Source organism: Gadus macrocephalus, chromosome 12 (genome assembly GCF_031168955.1).
Source record: "Gadus macrocephalus chromosome 12, ASM3116895v1".
Taxonomy (NCBI): domain Eukaryota; kingdom Metazoa; phylum Chordata; class Actinopteri; order Gadiformes; family Gadidae; genus Gadus; species Gadus macrocephalus.
The window spans coordinates 24,509,185-24,525,560 of NC_082393.1; the positions used below are offsets into that span (position 1 = coordinate 24,509,185).

At 48.8% G+C, this 16,376-nt stretch overlaps 1 protein-coding gene across 1 annotated transcript in view; it reads right to left on the reverse strand.

The window, feature by feature from the left end:
• The window catches only part of polrmt (polymerase (RNA) mitochondrial (DNA directed)), a gene marked incomplete at its 5' end in the record, with an annotated part of 40,914 nt that continues 24,538 nt past the window's right edge, over window positions 1-16,376 (reverse strand). Inside the window, 7 exon segments of the mRNA XM_060066295.1 lie at window positions 1-892; window positions 1,648-1,721; window positions 3,254-3,345; window positions 5,494-5,566; window positions 5,978-6,076; window positions 8,345-8,397; window positions 15,949-16,062. Of these exon segments, the coding sequence (XP_059922278.1) occupies window positions 843-892; window positions 1,648-1,721; window positions 3,254-3,345; window positions 5,494-5,566; window positions 5,978-6,076; window positions 8,345-8,397; window positions 15,949-16,062 (555 nt within the window).

The following is a 16,376-nucleotide window of genomic DNA, read 5'->3' on the forward strand; positions in this document are numbered from 1 at the left end:
TTGTTTTTAGTAAAAACACGTTTTATTTGAGAACAAGGACTAAGCGCTGGGAGACTCTGAGGAGAGTATTACAATCAGAAAAATGTTCCGTAACCCCGTCGCCTGCAGGAGCTCCCCATTGTCTTTCCGGAAGTCTTTTCTTCGGTTTATTCCGTGGTGTTCGTACTTATGAGGTGATCGTGGTTGACATGCCAGTGTGAGTCCAGCTGTTGGATCAATAATTACTTGGAATTGAGCGAGGGCGGATCACAGGCCTGCAGAGAAGGTTTCTTATAAAACACAGTGGCGCCTCCTCTCCAACACAAGACACACACACAACCACACTCACAACCACACACATACATTCACACCCTCACGCACACACACACCCACACCCACGCACACAATTTCTGCTCAGAACCATTCTCTGTTGTAAAAAGATGAGATTGACACACACACACACACAGACAAATAAACAAGGGAATACAATATATGGCTTACTGACGGTTTGTCACACACTCAGAACCAACCTGGTAGCACAACAAGCTGAACGGAGACTTTCACTCAAACTGAACCAGAGCTACTTAGCCCATCACCGCAGGCTTCATGTATCCATCAAGGGTGTGTGTGTGTGTGTGTGTGTGTGTGTGTGTGTGTGTGTGTGTGTGTGTGTGTGTGTGTGTGTGTGTGTGTGGGGGGGTCCGGCCCCCGTGGGGGGGCGGGGTGCAGGTGGATCGATCCCTGACGTCTGACCGAGGCGAGGGCCCCGCTCTGGCCGAGCCCCCCCACCTCTTCACCCCCTCCTGCCCGTTACTGCCGCACGACTGGCCCGCTCCGCGGTCGGCATGGCCACCGCCCTCCTCTCAGCTGAAGAAGAAGGTGGACTCCTTCACACGCTGCAGATCAAAGTCACCTGGAGGAGAGGTGTGTGTGTGTCGGGGGGGGGGGGGGGGGGGAGGTACAGAAGAGCAGGTCAGTCCCTTTAGAGTTGGTTTTCGGCCCGACTTGACCAAAGCCGATTTCTCCATAAAGGGGCGTAATTAAAAGTAATAAATTGCTGTGATTCAGACAGCGGAGGCCAGTGCGGACCCAGATGGTGCTATGGAGAGCAGTGAAGCCCCTCCAGACTCTCTTGGTTACTGTTGTTACAGCAGCAGCTAACATCACGTTGAACACTAATATCAATCTCAAGAATAAAGAAATCGTCTATTATGCAACTATAATGATCAGGGCTGGGTATTGCCAGGTACCTCACAATTCAATTCAATTCGATTCTTTAGGTCTTGATTCGATATCGATTCGATATTGATCCAATTGCTTCGATATCGATTCAATAATACGTGCTGCTTTAATGGAAATAATCGACTGAATCGAAATTAAATCGAGAACAAATAAATTGCAGTGCATTGATGAATCGATATTTTTACCCAGCCCTAATAATGATCCTCATCGTCCACAAGATATCAACAGCAAAGAGCCAAATAACAAGACAATCAAATAAAACAGCGCCATCCTCAAAAGGACTCTCGGACTCTCTCTAGGGAAGCTACTGCAGAAGTTCCCTGATGCATCGGGCCGAACAAAAAGAGAAACACGTGCCGGTACAGAGACGGCTTCATGGGAGGTCTCTCGAGGGCCGCTGGGCTGATCACCCCCACACACACTCACCTGTCTGGGGCACCTTGCCCAGCATGAGCATCAGTCTCCGGTACTCCTGGTACTTCTGTTTCTTCCCGTCGGCCCTGCGGTCGAGAGGAGCAAACGTTAACCAGGGAGGGGTAAGTCTCCTCAGAGTATAGAACGGGGAACGGTTCACGTTGTGTTCTCTAGTGCAGCGCTTTATGGTTGGATGGAACGCACACAACACAACGAATACAATGCAACAAAAAACAACTGCTTAACGAGCAAATGTGCCAGCTTTCTGCGGTTGCGTGCTGTGATCCATATGCTTTTTATTGTTTGGAAGGAGTTGCAGAACAATTCACCGGACTAAGAACTGCCTAACGAGCAAATGTGCCCCCTTCCCTCTCTACTTCCTGATCCGGTGGGGCCCAGGGGGGGGGGGGGAGAAACACAACCACTGCAGAACAACACTGTCCCGGACACTCCGCGTTAGATTGGGCTTTTAATAAACCAAGCGCTTCAATAAATAGCGCACTGCGTGTTAGCGATAACATTATGTCCCCCGTACCCTCTACCGATGAGCGACAACAAAACAAGCTTCATGCCCAAGAAGCTTTTATACAAAGCGCTGCGTGTCAGGACCTCCTGGGAGGAATGAGCTCGCAGGCTCCAAGCAACAATAGCGGTGATGGTGTGGTACGGACGGCAGAGTGTGGGGGTAAACAAAATGGTTATCGTGTGTGTGTTTAACTTGTGCACGTGTGTTCATATGCGTGTGTGTTCATATGCGTGTGTGTTCATATGGGTGTATGTGTGTGTATGTGTGTGTGTGTGTGTGTGTGTGTGTGTGTGTCTGTGTGTGTGTGTGTGTGTGTGTGTGTGAGATAATGTGTATGTGTTTGTGTTAATATGTGTGCGTGTGCGTTTGACTGTGAGAGTGTGTGCTCGGTTAACGGTCTACAGAAGACTTAGGTGTCCAATTATCCCACAGTGAGGAGGCAGAGAGAGCCAACCACCTCGGGCTTGCAGAAAAAAAAGGATGAAAGATGGGGAAAATATCTCCTCCCAATTTGTACGGAAGGAACACTCTTTCCCCCCCCCCCCCCCCCCCCCCCCCATTATAACCTTTGTGACCACTTCATGACGGTTGCAGATACATTTAAACTCTGCGTATATATTGTTTGTACAGCTGTTTAGTTTAGTTCATGAGGAACACGTGAACACAAACGGTGAAAGGACATCCGAAGCGCTCACTTCCTTCGACGGGATGAGGGCTCAGAGGCACAGCGATGCCCTGATATCGTTTTCATCATTATTCGTCATTATTTCAGAAATGGGATCCGTCTAAAGAATATCCTTAACCTCCGAATGGCTATGAATCGGAACAGTTTTTAATGAGTGCCTGGACGTTTGTCTGTGGATATAAGGGGAGGTGTGTGTTGGTTTTTGTGTCGATAGGTGTTTGCATGGGTCGGCATGTGTGTGTCCTGAGTTTGTTCTGTGTGTGCGCCTGTGTGTGTTGTGTGTACATGCTTGTCCGTGCGGACATGTGTTTCCGATGTACATGCGGCCCCACGACGTGTACCTGTGTGTACATGTGTGTACATGTGTGTACATGTGTGTTGAGGTGTGAACACGCGCGTGGACTCACGGCAGCTCCGAGCAGTATTTGAGGAGCAGGAAGTTGGAGAGCTCCTGGAGGATGGGCTGACTGTGCAGAGCGACAAACTGTTCCCGACAGACCTGAGGGAGAGAGAGGAGAGAGAGGAGAGGAGAGGAGAGGAGAGAGAGGAGAGAGAGAGGAGAGGAGAGAGAGGAGAGGAGAGAGAGGAGAGGAGAGAGAGAGGAGAGGAGAGAGAGAGGAGAGGAGAGGAGAGAGTCATGAGGGGGCAGGGAGAGGTGCACAGTGACACGGCTGTATGGACCACACACACACACACACACACACACACACACACACACACACACACACACACACACACACACACACACACACACACACACACACACACACACACACACACACACACACACACGGTCCCCAGAGCATGCTGCCTGACACACACTGATGCATCAGCTCTGATGTGAACCTGAGAGCGAGAGAGTGAGAGAGAGAGCGAGAGAGAGAGAGAGAGATATAGCGAGAGCGAGAGAGAGAGACAGAGATATAGCGAGAGTGAGACAGAGAGCGAGAAAGAGAAAAAGAGAGAGCTAGAGAGAGAGAATCTAAAACCCCTTGTTAAGTTGTATTGATATATGACCATGCTATTTATTCTACTCAGACATAGTTATGACTCAGTCTCTGTTGAATGGAGAACGTTTCGACCCCCCGGAGATGATGGTTTCTGCCTCTATATTACTCCACTATACTCTAATGTTTGCCCGTGCTAATGCATTCAAAGAAGAAGATGGCTGTGTGTCTGTGTATGTGGTTTGTGTGTCGTCCCTTGAACCGCGGAGGTCTCGGTGCCGTCTAATCTGATTCCGACCGTGAAGTCCCCCGAGACTCAAGCTGTGATAAAGACCGCCGTAAATAAACTGCACTTGAAAGGGATAGAATGGAGGCGCCCGCGGAGGACAGCGTGAACCCCCCCCAGGCGGAGGAACACAACTTCAAGCGTTTCTTTGTGTGTTTATGTGATGATCCCTGTGAGAAGGAATCACAGGTCTGCCGATAAAACGCCCAGTGGTATGATGAGTCGTAATGTAAGGGCACTTCATACCACAGCCTCTGCGTTCTATTGGCTACGTAATGAGTGGCATTAATCTCACACACACAGACAGGGAGAGAGAGAGAGAGATCCAGAGACCAGGAGAGAGAGAGAGAGAGAGAGAGAGAGAGAGAGAGAGAGAGAGAGAGAGAGAGAGAGAGAGAGAGAGAGAGAGAGAGAGAGAGAGAGAGAGAGAGAGAGAGAGAAATAGAGATGAAACATGATGAAAGAGAGGGAGGGAGCGAGAATGAGCCAATGTGGCAGAGAGACTAAATGAAGATGTTTCGGGCCCAGGAACAGTCTTGTTCCTGGTCCAGTGGGTAGTCAGCATCTAAGTCCTCTACACAAAGCCACCATAATCAATATTGTACACGCACACGTGCGCGCACACACACACACACACACACACACACACACACACACACACACACACACACACACACACACACACACACACACACACACACACACACACACACACAGTGCCCATCGGGTGCAAAGAGGACGTTTTCTTTGGTAAAGATCAAGATTCAGTCCTCTAAATCCCCCGCCCCCCACGGTGCTACACCTGTGGACGTCCCGTCGCTCCCTGGGACCCCAGCCAGCCCCGTCCTTTCATCGCCATGACCGGAGAGAGCCAGGGCGTGGAGGGGGGCTACCGGGTGCATATCGCTGGTAGGGTAGGGGAAGAGTAGCCCCCCGGGAGAGCTGTGACGCCCGCGGCCGTGACCCCGGCCCGCGGGGGGGGAAGCCAAAGTTATTCCGATGAAAACGATGGCAGGGTGAAGGTAAAAGGGTGTTACTTTTATGGGCGCCACGTGACTCAGGAGGTCGAGTGGGTTGGCTGGTCACCGGAAGGTCGCTAGTTCGATCCCCGGCTCCTCCGAGCTGGGTGTCGAGGTGTCCCCGCGCAAGACAACCCCCCGCGAACTGCTCCCGACGAGCTGGCGGCGGCCTTGCGTGGCTGACACCGCCGTCCGTCGGTGTGCGAATGGGTGAACGGGAGGCAATATTGTGACGCGCTTTCAGTGGCCAGAAAAGCGCTTCATACGTGCAGTCCGTTCACCATTCATTAATACGTTTGAAGGTGAGAGCTGTTGATAAGGTAGAGGAGGGAGGGAAGGTCACTCACAACAGGCTGCGGGTAGAACGGGAGGAGCGCCGTAGGGCAGGTTGTTACCTTGTTCATGGTGTCCACGGTGACGGCGTGGGTCCAGAAACAGTCGTGAACCGAGACGAATGTGAGCCCAGCGCTGAAGGGGAGGACAGGGGGAGGGGCATGAGAAAGGGGGAGGGGCATGAGGCAGGGGGAGGGGCATGGTCATACAGTTGGACTCAAGCGGGCCATGCACTAAACTTGACTAAAGCCATTGTGTTTCTAATTGCGAGGCTAGCGGCCGCTCACTGTAAGGCGCAGTAGAGAATGACTTGAACCTGTGGGCTGGTCAATGAGGAAAGGACTGTATTGTGTAAGGACTCACACACATTATACATGCTCAAATGGTGATTATATGTCGCAAATGACCAGTTGCGCAAAAATGTGGAGGCGGAACAAAAGCGTGGACATGTAATCTTCTTGTTGTGATTCATGAGGCTTTCCTGTGAGTCCTTTTTATTTATTTTTTTATCCCTGCGAGATAGGTCTAGGTGTGTGTGGCGCCTACCTGTAGCAGTTCAGAGAGGTGAGCATCATGTGGGTGGAGTCCAGCGAGTGGATGAAGTTTGGGGGAAAGGCGTTCTTCTGCTTCACCGTGTCCGGCCGCCTGCAGAGAACAAAGGAGTGAGAACCGTTCATTAAATATCTACGCAGATTATATATATATATATATATAAATAAACACACACACATTTGAATCATTAGCCGTGTAGAATGTTGAGTCATAGTTAAGGCTTTAAAGACTTGTAATTGCTCTGAGGGATTATTCAAGTTTAATAGGATGCTTAAAGTTGCCATTTTGAAGATCTTCAAAGATTTTCATTGATACAAATGAGCCACTGTAACACTGACTGAGGTAAGACAAATGGTGATCGAGCCTTTGGCCAACCGATGAAAGCCCCGCAAATTGCAGTGCTATAAAAGTTATGAACAGGACGTCGTTGGTGACAATACCGCCATGCATCACCTGACAGGTGACATACAGTTCAATAGGTGGCGGCAAAGAGAACAAAATGGGGAACTTTCATGCTGCCACTTTAAATAGAACAAAAAAGGTCAGGACATTCAGTACAAAAAGGTAATTAAATAACACAGACGACCACTATACACGTGCAGTAAGTCTTACCAGCTATGGGATTACTCCTTTCTACCACTTCCTTTCTCTATTGACCAATTGTCGATTCAGCTTTTAGGATTCAAATTTAAATAATCTGGAAGACGTGTTCCTTATTGAATGGGCCTCGACGATAACCCATTTTGTTCCTATAGAGAAGGTTAATGGCAAGAGCGACCTGCACTTTAAAGCTATGTAGCTTTCCTCATGAAGACTGGGCCTCCATTCTGCATAATGCCGTACCCTAATGCTTCACAGGGCCTTCTTTTAAGACCACTAATTACAGAAAAGTCTGAGAGTGCCTCTTACTTGCGTGTCTCTGTGTATGATGTGTGCCAGTGCAAAACCCGGAGAAAACCGCGAACCCGGTTCGCGGTTTTCTCCGGGTTTTGCACTGGCACACATCATAGGCGTCAACTTTGGCTGAAAACGTCACTTGACATGCTGACGTGCAGACAGCCCGTCTCCAAGTTCAGCGCCAGACGTTCCACATACGGCCCGTCACGGCTGTTTCATCGCCCCCGCGCCCCTCCCTCCCACCTCCACGCTTTCCCCCCCCCACCACCCCACCACCTTCCTCTCCTGCTTTTCCTGGCTGATTCGGTGGGTATTTGTGGGAGTGGGGGTCGGGGTATTAAGTGCGCTGGATGTGCGATGTGTTGATGAGGGAGGGCGAGATAGCTACCAGCCTATTCCCTCCTCTGTGTTGGTCGTTTCTCATCAACGTCCTGGCTCTCTCCCTCTCTCTCTCTCTCTCCCTCTCGCTCTCTCTCTCAATCACTGTCTCTCACCCAGATCTGTTCTTCGTTCCCTCACTGTTCACAGCCACTCCCTCCCCACCTTCTCTCGTCCATATAAACAATCTGTCGCTCCACATCGCTTCGTTCTTTTCCTCGCTTCCAGATAAATCGCCTGACACGTCTAATTCCGACCAATGAAAAAAACACTTCCACAGCCGATCACCACCGGGGTATTTCTGGTGTTGCTCCGTGTCAGCAGAGCGGCCGCGCTGCAGATGCTTACGCTGGACGTATCCCTCCGTCTCTGTCCCGCCTCCTCCCGCATGTACAACCAGTTTCCTGATGTAAACGGGTCCCTTCAGTATGAGGTGAAGAGCAGTGGTTCTCAAACTTTTTCTACTAGTGTACTAGGCAAAGACATATTTTCAGCTGAGTACCCCCTTTACCAGCACACATTTTTTTGGGGGGGGAGAAAGCATGGTCAGATGAGCATGTAAAGTTTAAACCCCATTCAAATATATTCCTCCTGAAACTAACAACATTTTGGATTTTTCTGGATGCACATTTTTTCACGGATTCTCCTTTCTCCTTGTTTTCAGGTTTACATTTCAACCACATGTCCATTCTCTCGATTTTCTAATGCCTAGCTTTCAGAATGACCCCCTGCAGTACTCCAAAGTAGCCCTAGGGGTACGCGTACCCCAATGTGAGAACCACTGACAAAGAGGATGCGGCATACAGGATGTGATGTCACAACCCCGGCCGCCGTCCACACGTCATGAAGTCCAAATGCGGAATGTCGCACGAGACAAGCGGTACGTGGAACAGAGGTGTGTGGCCCCCGAAGGGCCCGACAGCGCTCGTGTGGATTAGAGAAGCTGATATATTTATTTAGGTTCACGTGCCTTCTGCGTACGGAACAAGGAGCGTTTAGACCCGGTTTGATGCATAGGGCTGTCAGGGAGATAGGAAAGGGAGGGAGGAGGGGGAAGGGAGCGATCCGATTGGAGGAAGGACTTACTCTTTGTCGTCGTGGCTGATCTGCAGGTTGATGTCTTGCATGTCGTGCTTCAGCTGCCGAGGGGAGAGAGGTGGGAGAGAAGAGGGAGAGCACATCAGTGGTGCTTCTTTAAAAGCTCTTTCACACGTTGGATGTGTGGAAACTGTTTTTCGGAGGAATTCATGAGTCATGGATAAAGTGTGAGCCACAAACATCGGGAACAACGAAAACACAGGAAAAAAAAATTTTACTTTAAAAAGAGAAAATATTTTGCGTAAACAAAGTGTGAGAGCTGTGCATAAAACACATTTAACAGAATGTGCTACATCTTTATTTACAATCTACTCAAACAATGCCAGCGCCTTAAATATTGCCAGAAAGGTTAGGATTTCAACTCCTCACCTGAGAGCAGCTTGACATTCAACATTATGCAAAGTAAACAATCCATGCGGACCATATCGAAGCATGACACCATTTGTGTCTGACATTTACAAACCGACAAGCCAAGTTTGTCTGATGTTAAATTCCTTCCTCGTGCTCGATTTATATTTAAGAGGGTCATTCCTGTCATCGAAGGTGACATTATATACATTACTATCCTTTATCACAACCAGGCATTAGGTGAGTATATTTGCGCAGAACTTTCCTGGCGCTGTATCCTTATTGTCCGTTGAACACGACAATACCAGGAAAGGTTATAATTGCGGGGAAAAAAACATTTTGACCATGATGGGATGTCAGACACAAACACACTCACAGCTGACGTGCTAACAGCATCTGTCTCCCAAAATGAGCATGGATGCGTGTGTGTGTGCGTAATGTGCGAATGTGCACAATGGAGAGTGTGTTTGAGCCTGCGTGTGTGGGAATGTGTGTACAGGCATGAGTATGCTGAAATGGAGCAGTGATCAATCATTGTGATTCATGGATCCATTAGATCTCATTAATAGGAGAAAAAGCCCAGGGGTGGGGGGGGGAGGGGGTGGGGGGGTGTGCAGGCATGTACCTGAGATTAGGTTGTGTCTCACATTAATTACCCCTCAGGGCTATTTTGGTGAGCATGAATAAGGATCTTCTCTGCACATGACGTGTCCGCGCACTACAATCCACATCAAGTCAACAACCACCCTTCGACACCGTCCGTCCATAGATCCATTCATCCCTCCATACGTCTGTCCCCACTATAAACCCTGCACGTGGAGCTCTACGAAGGCATCAGTGCTGCCAAGAAACTCCTTGCTTCCCCCCCCCCTCTGGTGCTGAGGGTACAGTCCAGTCAGCCGTACCGAGGGCGGGTCAACGTGGTCAACGTCTCATCTGGAGGCGCTCACAGCATCCCGCGCGGCTGCCAGAGAGGCTGCTGGGAATTCTGTGCCCCTCGGCCCCTTTACCGGCGTGAACCCAACGCATCCATCTGTCCCTACCCTGTGCAGAGCTCCGGCGTCTGAGTGCTCATCTGTGCACATGTGGGCCAAAGTGCTCCGCGGCGGAAGCATTTTTTCGGTAAAATCTCTGGCGTCGATATGCGTCGTCGAGCTCCCCTTAATGTGTTGTTTGTGCTCGCTGTGTGAACAAAGTGCTCCGCGTTGAAACCCCGACTGTGAGCCCAGCGATCGGTATGAATGCTGCACCAAACAAACCGGTCCCGGAGTGTATGGATGTGCTTCATCCTGTGTGTCAATGTCAAAACCGCTAGAACTCATCTTTAAAAGTTAATAATGGTGCTCGGGGAAGAAACTAGAGCTCACGATTATTTTGGTCAATATTGAATTCACGATTCTTCAAACGATTATTTTTGAGTTTGAAACCATGATGCATTTATTCAGCATTTCCCTCCATAAATACTCTTTGTAACTGAGAACTTTGAAATTTCCCCTTTATAAAAATACACAAAATATTCAAGTAGAAAATGCAAAAAAATCGTAAAATTCTATAAAGCATTAATGATTAAAAAATAAATATACAATTTTATTTTTTTATAGTTTCAACTCGATTAAATTAATGGAGGTCGTTTGACCCAAAAATCCAAATCACGATCAAACTTTGATTAATTGCCCTAGAAGAGCCTGCTGGCCGAACGTAGGCTTCGGGGCCTGTGCTCCTTTATATAGACGCCCGGTCGGGGGCGTGATCAAGCTGCACAGAGGAACCCAAACAGGTCTGACCATGGCGTTGCACAGAGGTGACGCTCCCCATTAGAGGCCTGTCAGGGAGCCCAATCCCATCCATCACCACGATCACCAGAAGACGCTGTCCACCCCCTCAGCCTCTCTCCTGCATCCTCCACGACCAGTGGGCCGGGAGGCACCAGAGCAGGTTGGAACGTAAATCTGCCCCATGTCCATGAGGACCCACCGGTGTTCCAGAGCGCAAAAGAAGGCATTATACCCCCCCCCACCCCCCCGCTCCACTCGTTATAATAACGAGGGCGAGCCGGACCCGACTCCAGCTGTGAGCTGTGATGATGAACGAGCCCCCCCTGTCCGAAGCGACCCTGAAAAGGGAATGAGCCTCTCCTGCAGTCCGGAACACCGGACCATCGGAAGATGGAGAAAACATAGCCCCCGGCAGCCGGTGGGAAGGGAATCCCCCATTCATCACCTCGCCCACCACAGCCGAGACTTCATCGGTGTGTGTGTGTGAGCTATTCTTGAAACCACGACCCCCCTTCCAGCCCTTCATTTCCCTTGAGGATGGGGGGGGGGGGGGGGGGGGGGGGGGGACTCAGACCCAGTCTCCTCCAGTCTGGCCGTGGTTTCACTGGTTTTCCGCTGGCCTACTTTTTGATTCTGTAGCCTGACCTTAAAACTCAACGTGCATTTATTATTTCACCCCAAAATGCCAGGGTATTCTTTGGCGTCGCCCAATCGCTGCTCTGCACATGGGAACCCGTCTCTCCTGCTGCTGGAGCGAGGCGTACTCTGAGCTACCAGGAATAATGTTATGTTCTGTTAAAATGGTGGGGGGGGAAAAGAACGGTAATCAGAATCAGTTTTTCTTCTCGTCCAACGGTATGAGGGGCCATAATCACTGCTTTTCAAACACATACCACGAGAAGCACTAAAGGGAACTCCAAGAGAAATGTACGCTATCCCAAAACACGCCATGGGATTTGAATTCACGACCACATAGCGTTAGAATGAGGGGACTAGGTAAAGCCTTCCAAAAACATTGGCTTGTAATGTACCAGCGAATGCTCATCACAAATTCGACTGCGGCATTCAAGTGTTTTTGCATGTATAATAATCATTTGGCAGAAACAGAAACATAACTTGCATTAAATAATCCCACAACTGTCAAATGGGCATTAGTGAGCTCATGTCATGCTAAAAAAAGCCTTACATGCAGCAGTATGAAATGTCAATACAAGCTAATAAGCATAACGTGTTTGTTCACAATGAGTCATTCAAACGATCTCCCGCACTCGTCACCCATAATGATGCCACTCTACACATCTGGAGTTCTGATCCAAGCTCATGAAGCCAGCTGTGTCATCACCCCTGTGCCCTGTGCCCCCCCCAGCCTCACTGTCACTATTCCCAGACGGGTGACACACAAAACAATAATAATAACCCCCACACACACACACAACAAATAACTAATCTGAGACCAAAGAAAAAGGGACACATATATGATTAGCAGGTCACACACACTCTCCCTCTCCCTCTCCCTCTCCCTCTCCTCTCTCTCTCTCTCTCTCTCTCTCTCTCTCTCTCTCTCTCTCTCTCTCTCTCTCTCTCTCTCTCTCTCTCTCTCTCTCTCTCTGCTGGTCCCTGATGCTTTATCTATCTACTCCCTCTCCCTTTGGTCTAATTATCAAGGGCTCGCAGAGACATGGCGGTCATGGATTTATGAAACTGAGAGGCGACAAGAGGATTGATCTAATCCACACAACACGCAAGGGCACAGCACCTTCCCATGGTGGTCGCTCGGTTCTACGTCGTCGATGTGATGTCACTGGCCCAGGGAGTTATTACCGCGAGCGTGGAAAGGAGCCATCTAGAACGGTGACGGGGGGAAAAACTAAAGGATTTCTTTGGAGCAATTCCAGCGTTAACCAGTAGTTAGCGTGTTCTGAATAGTATCACACGACATGTCTCAGAGAGATGGACCACACTATGTGACAGTTCTATTCTATTTTCTGAGATTAAATAAAGGTTAGAAAGTTTAGGTGTTAGACAAGGTTAAGTTTAGTAATTAGGGTATAAGTGAGTTTAGGTATAAGGTTAGAGATTGATTCATTTAGGTACAGTAGACTATTAGGCTAGGGTTAGGGTTAGTTGGTAAGGGTACATTTCCGTAGTTTAGATATTAGTTAGCTATGTGTTATTTTTCATCATGTTTTCATAAACTGTTCATGAGTTACTCGTGATGATTTGTTCAACCATCTGATGAAATAAATTCCAGTGGCTGTCCTAGAACTATGGTCCTGCAGTCTCTGGTCCATCATGTAAATACTCCTCAACCCAAGACGAGAGTAGCACATCACACACACACACCTTTCTTAATCAACAGATAGGTATCCCCAGGGGAGCCACCATCTGGTCCTCCCGCCACACACACACCTGCTTACGAGGGTCACCTCTCCTAGGACGCATCCTGCTGCCTTATAGCATGTAGCGGGAACGCTGCCAGGAACAGCACACTGCAGGGCTGGGCTTTGGCAATTACACACACACACACACACACACACACACACACACACACACACACACACACACACACACACACACACACACACACACACACACACACACACACACACACACACGTCCATATGTGTGCATGTGTATTTAAAAAATAAATTAATAAATAAGAGAGCGAGAGAGTGTGAGGGGGAGAGAGCAGGGGGGGAAAGGGAGGGGGAGAGAGAGAGAGCGATAGAAAGCGAGACGGAGAACAATAGAGAGCGATAGAGAGAGAGAGAAAGAGGGAGAGAGCGAGAGACAATATAGAGCGAGCGAGAGAGAGAGAAAGAGAGCGAGAGAGAGAGAGAGAGCGACAATATAGAGCGAGCGAGCGAGAGAGAGAGAAAGAGAGCGAGAGAGAGCGAGAGAGAGAGAGAGAGCGCTGGAGAGAGAGCTCAGAAGACCTGCCAGACTTAAAACACGTGATCGACGAGACAGCAGGGCTGACGTCGTCGGGGTCGGGGACGGGGCGGTGGGGATGGTGGTGGTGCAGCACGGCTGGGTGGGGTTCCTCCAGTATCAGAGGACACTGCCGGGCACCACTACAATCAGGCCACTCACTGCAATCAACATGACACCATCGGCGGGGCACTCATACACCGAGCCTATCAAGTCTGCTCTCCGGGGACCCTTCATTGCGTCCGGGCGGGCCCAGATTCGCTCCTGGTATGAGGGATGACTGATAGCTGTGGCATGGAGAGGAGCTGGTGTGAGTGATGGGACGCGTTTGGTCCATGAGGGCGTTGTCCGGGGAAACACAGGACTCTAACAGGTGCTGAGCGGGCCGGTGTCCTCCTCATGGACCCCAGAATAGTCAGCGATCAGAAAGCAACAGTAGGTGCGTTTCCATCCCCCTAATTTAACGCAAACTTTGAACTATCGAAATGTAAATGGACTGCATTTATATAGCGCTTTATCTAACCATTTGCCACCCAAAGCGCTTTACAATATTGCCTCACATTCACCATTCACGCACACATTCACACACCGACGGCGGAGTCAGCCATGCAAGGCGACAGCCAGCGCGTAAACGAAGCAGTAAACGGTGATGGAAACACCAAAATTCGCATCAAAATCCTCTAATTCGCAAAAAATTTAGCCTCTCGCTTGAGGTGGTTTTTGAGAAATACGAATCAGAGTAAATTCACAAAATGGGAGATGGAAACACATTTTGCGAATCAGCTGTGACGTAGTGAACTTTGAACACACAGGACTGACAGTCTTTCCGATTTCCGCATAACGACCGGCCATAGCAACCCTGCCGACATCAACGTGTAACGTCATCACCCTATTCCGCTCCTACCACTTGATGGAAACGCACCTAATTCGAATTACTTTTTTGCGAACTTTCTAAAGATTCGCATTACCTTTTAGATGGAAACGCAGCTAGTGACAACTAGTTCATAGTACCGTCGCATGCCGTCAGAGTCGAGCGCGATGCTGCAGGCGAACTCTTCGTGGACAATGATCATGTTTCGGGGAATGTGGTTAAAAATACCCCCGTACCACTTGGGAGTGTGGGCGTGAGAATGGGCATGATAATGGTCTGCAGAAACTCCCATACCAGCCTCGTACGTAAGCCGTCTACAGGGCAAGGCGTTGGGATGGGATTCCGTGTCAGGCTGACCAAACTACCCTCCAGCCCACCGAAGCCCCTGATTTATAATTATGAGCACAATCATCAACTCCATAACAACGTCCATAAAGTGTAATGAGCAGAATAATTATGATGATGATATAGACGGCCTAATCTCATGCCACAATGCTAGAAATAGATGAAACGCTGAGACGTTTGAATTGCATTAAGTTGAGCTGGGATGCCACAATTTCATTCATTCGTTGCATCTTTCCGATGATCCTTTCTTTAAAAAAATGAAACACATTTACAGATAAGAGTTTTTTTTTTGGTCTTCTTATTGATTTTTCATCTGAAAGTGACATCTGGGAGGACAGTTTTAGTTAAGACTTAGTTAAAATTGCCCTCCTAGTTGTTACTTGAGTACTATTTATATATTCTATTGCATATACTATTTGTATAAAAATGATATATGTATAATATACATATATATATATAATGTATATATATTGATATACATACATTATATATTAACTATTGTATATACCTACAGTACTATTTACTGTAAAGACTTAAAACTCACGTACACTCCAGTGTACGCGAGTTTAAGGGTATACAGTAAATCACCATGGAAACGACATCGTCGAGGCCATACTGCGAGCGCTGTGACACATGGGAACAAAAGCCGAGGAGGGGGTGACAACAGCTGGGGAAGACATGTATTCCTCCAAAGGTCACCCAGTGACTTTTTGAAGACTGATGGAAATGCCACTGGCTACATTGTCTGTTAGCATTTAGTCGCCCAGAATACAGAGAGGAGAAACCACGGCCCCAGCACGATCAAACTGTGAGCAGGGGTTGGGGTATGGACACATTAGCATTTACTTCTTCTGGCTCAACTTGCATGTGCTGTTTAAGCACTGTACGGCACTTTGAAAGGCACTTTATAAAGACAATTAAGAATCAGCCAGTACATTACCTTTAGCATTAAGTTATATGGAAAATTAATGGTCAGCTTTTAACGCATAAAAAAACAATACAGTTGCTACAATTCTTATTATATTTAAGGGAAATCCATCTAATCTAGCTTCATTGTATACATTGCTTGGCACTGCAGCAAGGATAAACATCCTTACTGTACCCAAAGCAATATATTGTTTTTGTCTTTCTTCTGACAAATGGACTCATTGTAAGTCACTTTGGATAAAAGCTTCTGCTAAACGCCCTAAAGGAGAATGTTAATCGAGTTGATTTAAAATAACGACCCCTCACCCTAAAACATTGCCCGACAGTGTACATTTCTGTCATTCCCCTCGACGCGCGCCCCCAGTGTGTGCGCCGGCTGTGGTCACGTGACTCACCACTTGGTTGCGTGCGCGGTGGTAGGGCTGGATGATGGGCAGGCCCAAGGGCGTCACCCACTCCACCGTGCGGCCCGACTTGGAGATCAGCCGGGCGCTGTCTGTGAGCCAGTCCTGCAACGACAAGACGGGGAACACCCGTCACAGGTCACCCCGGGCCACCAGAGAGGGGAGGGGAGACAATGTGGGGGGGGGGGGGGTCCCCGGCGGAGAGAGGTCAACGGCGGTGTGTGGGGAGTGTGTGTGTGTGTGTGCGAGTATGTCAGGAAAACATTGTCATTGTTTGCACGGTTCACGACAATTTGCCACACTGATTTGTTTGCCTTACTTCTGCAGTGGGGCTGTTTTACATAAATCCAAAAGGCAGTGAACAGAAAGCGAGGACGACTGCAGGGTGAATGGAGACTCTGCTGTGATCACCTGCCCCA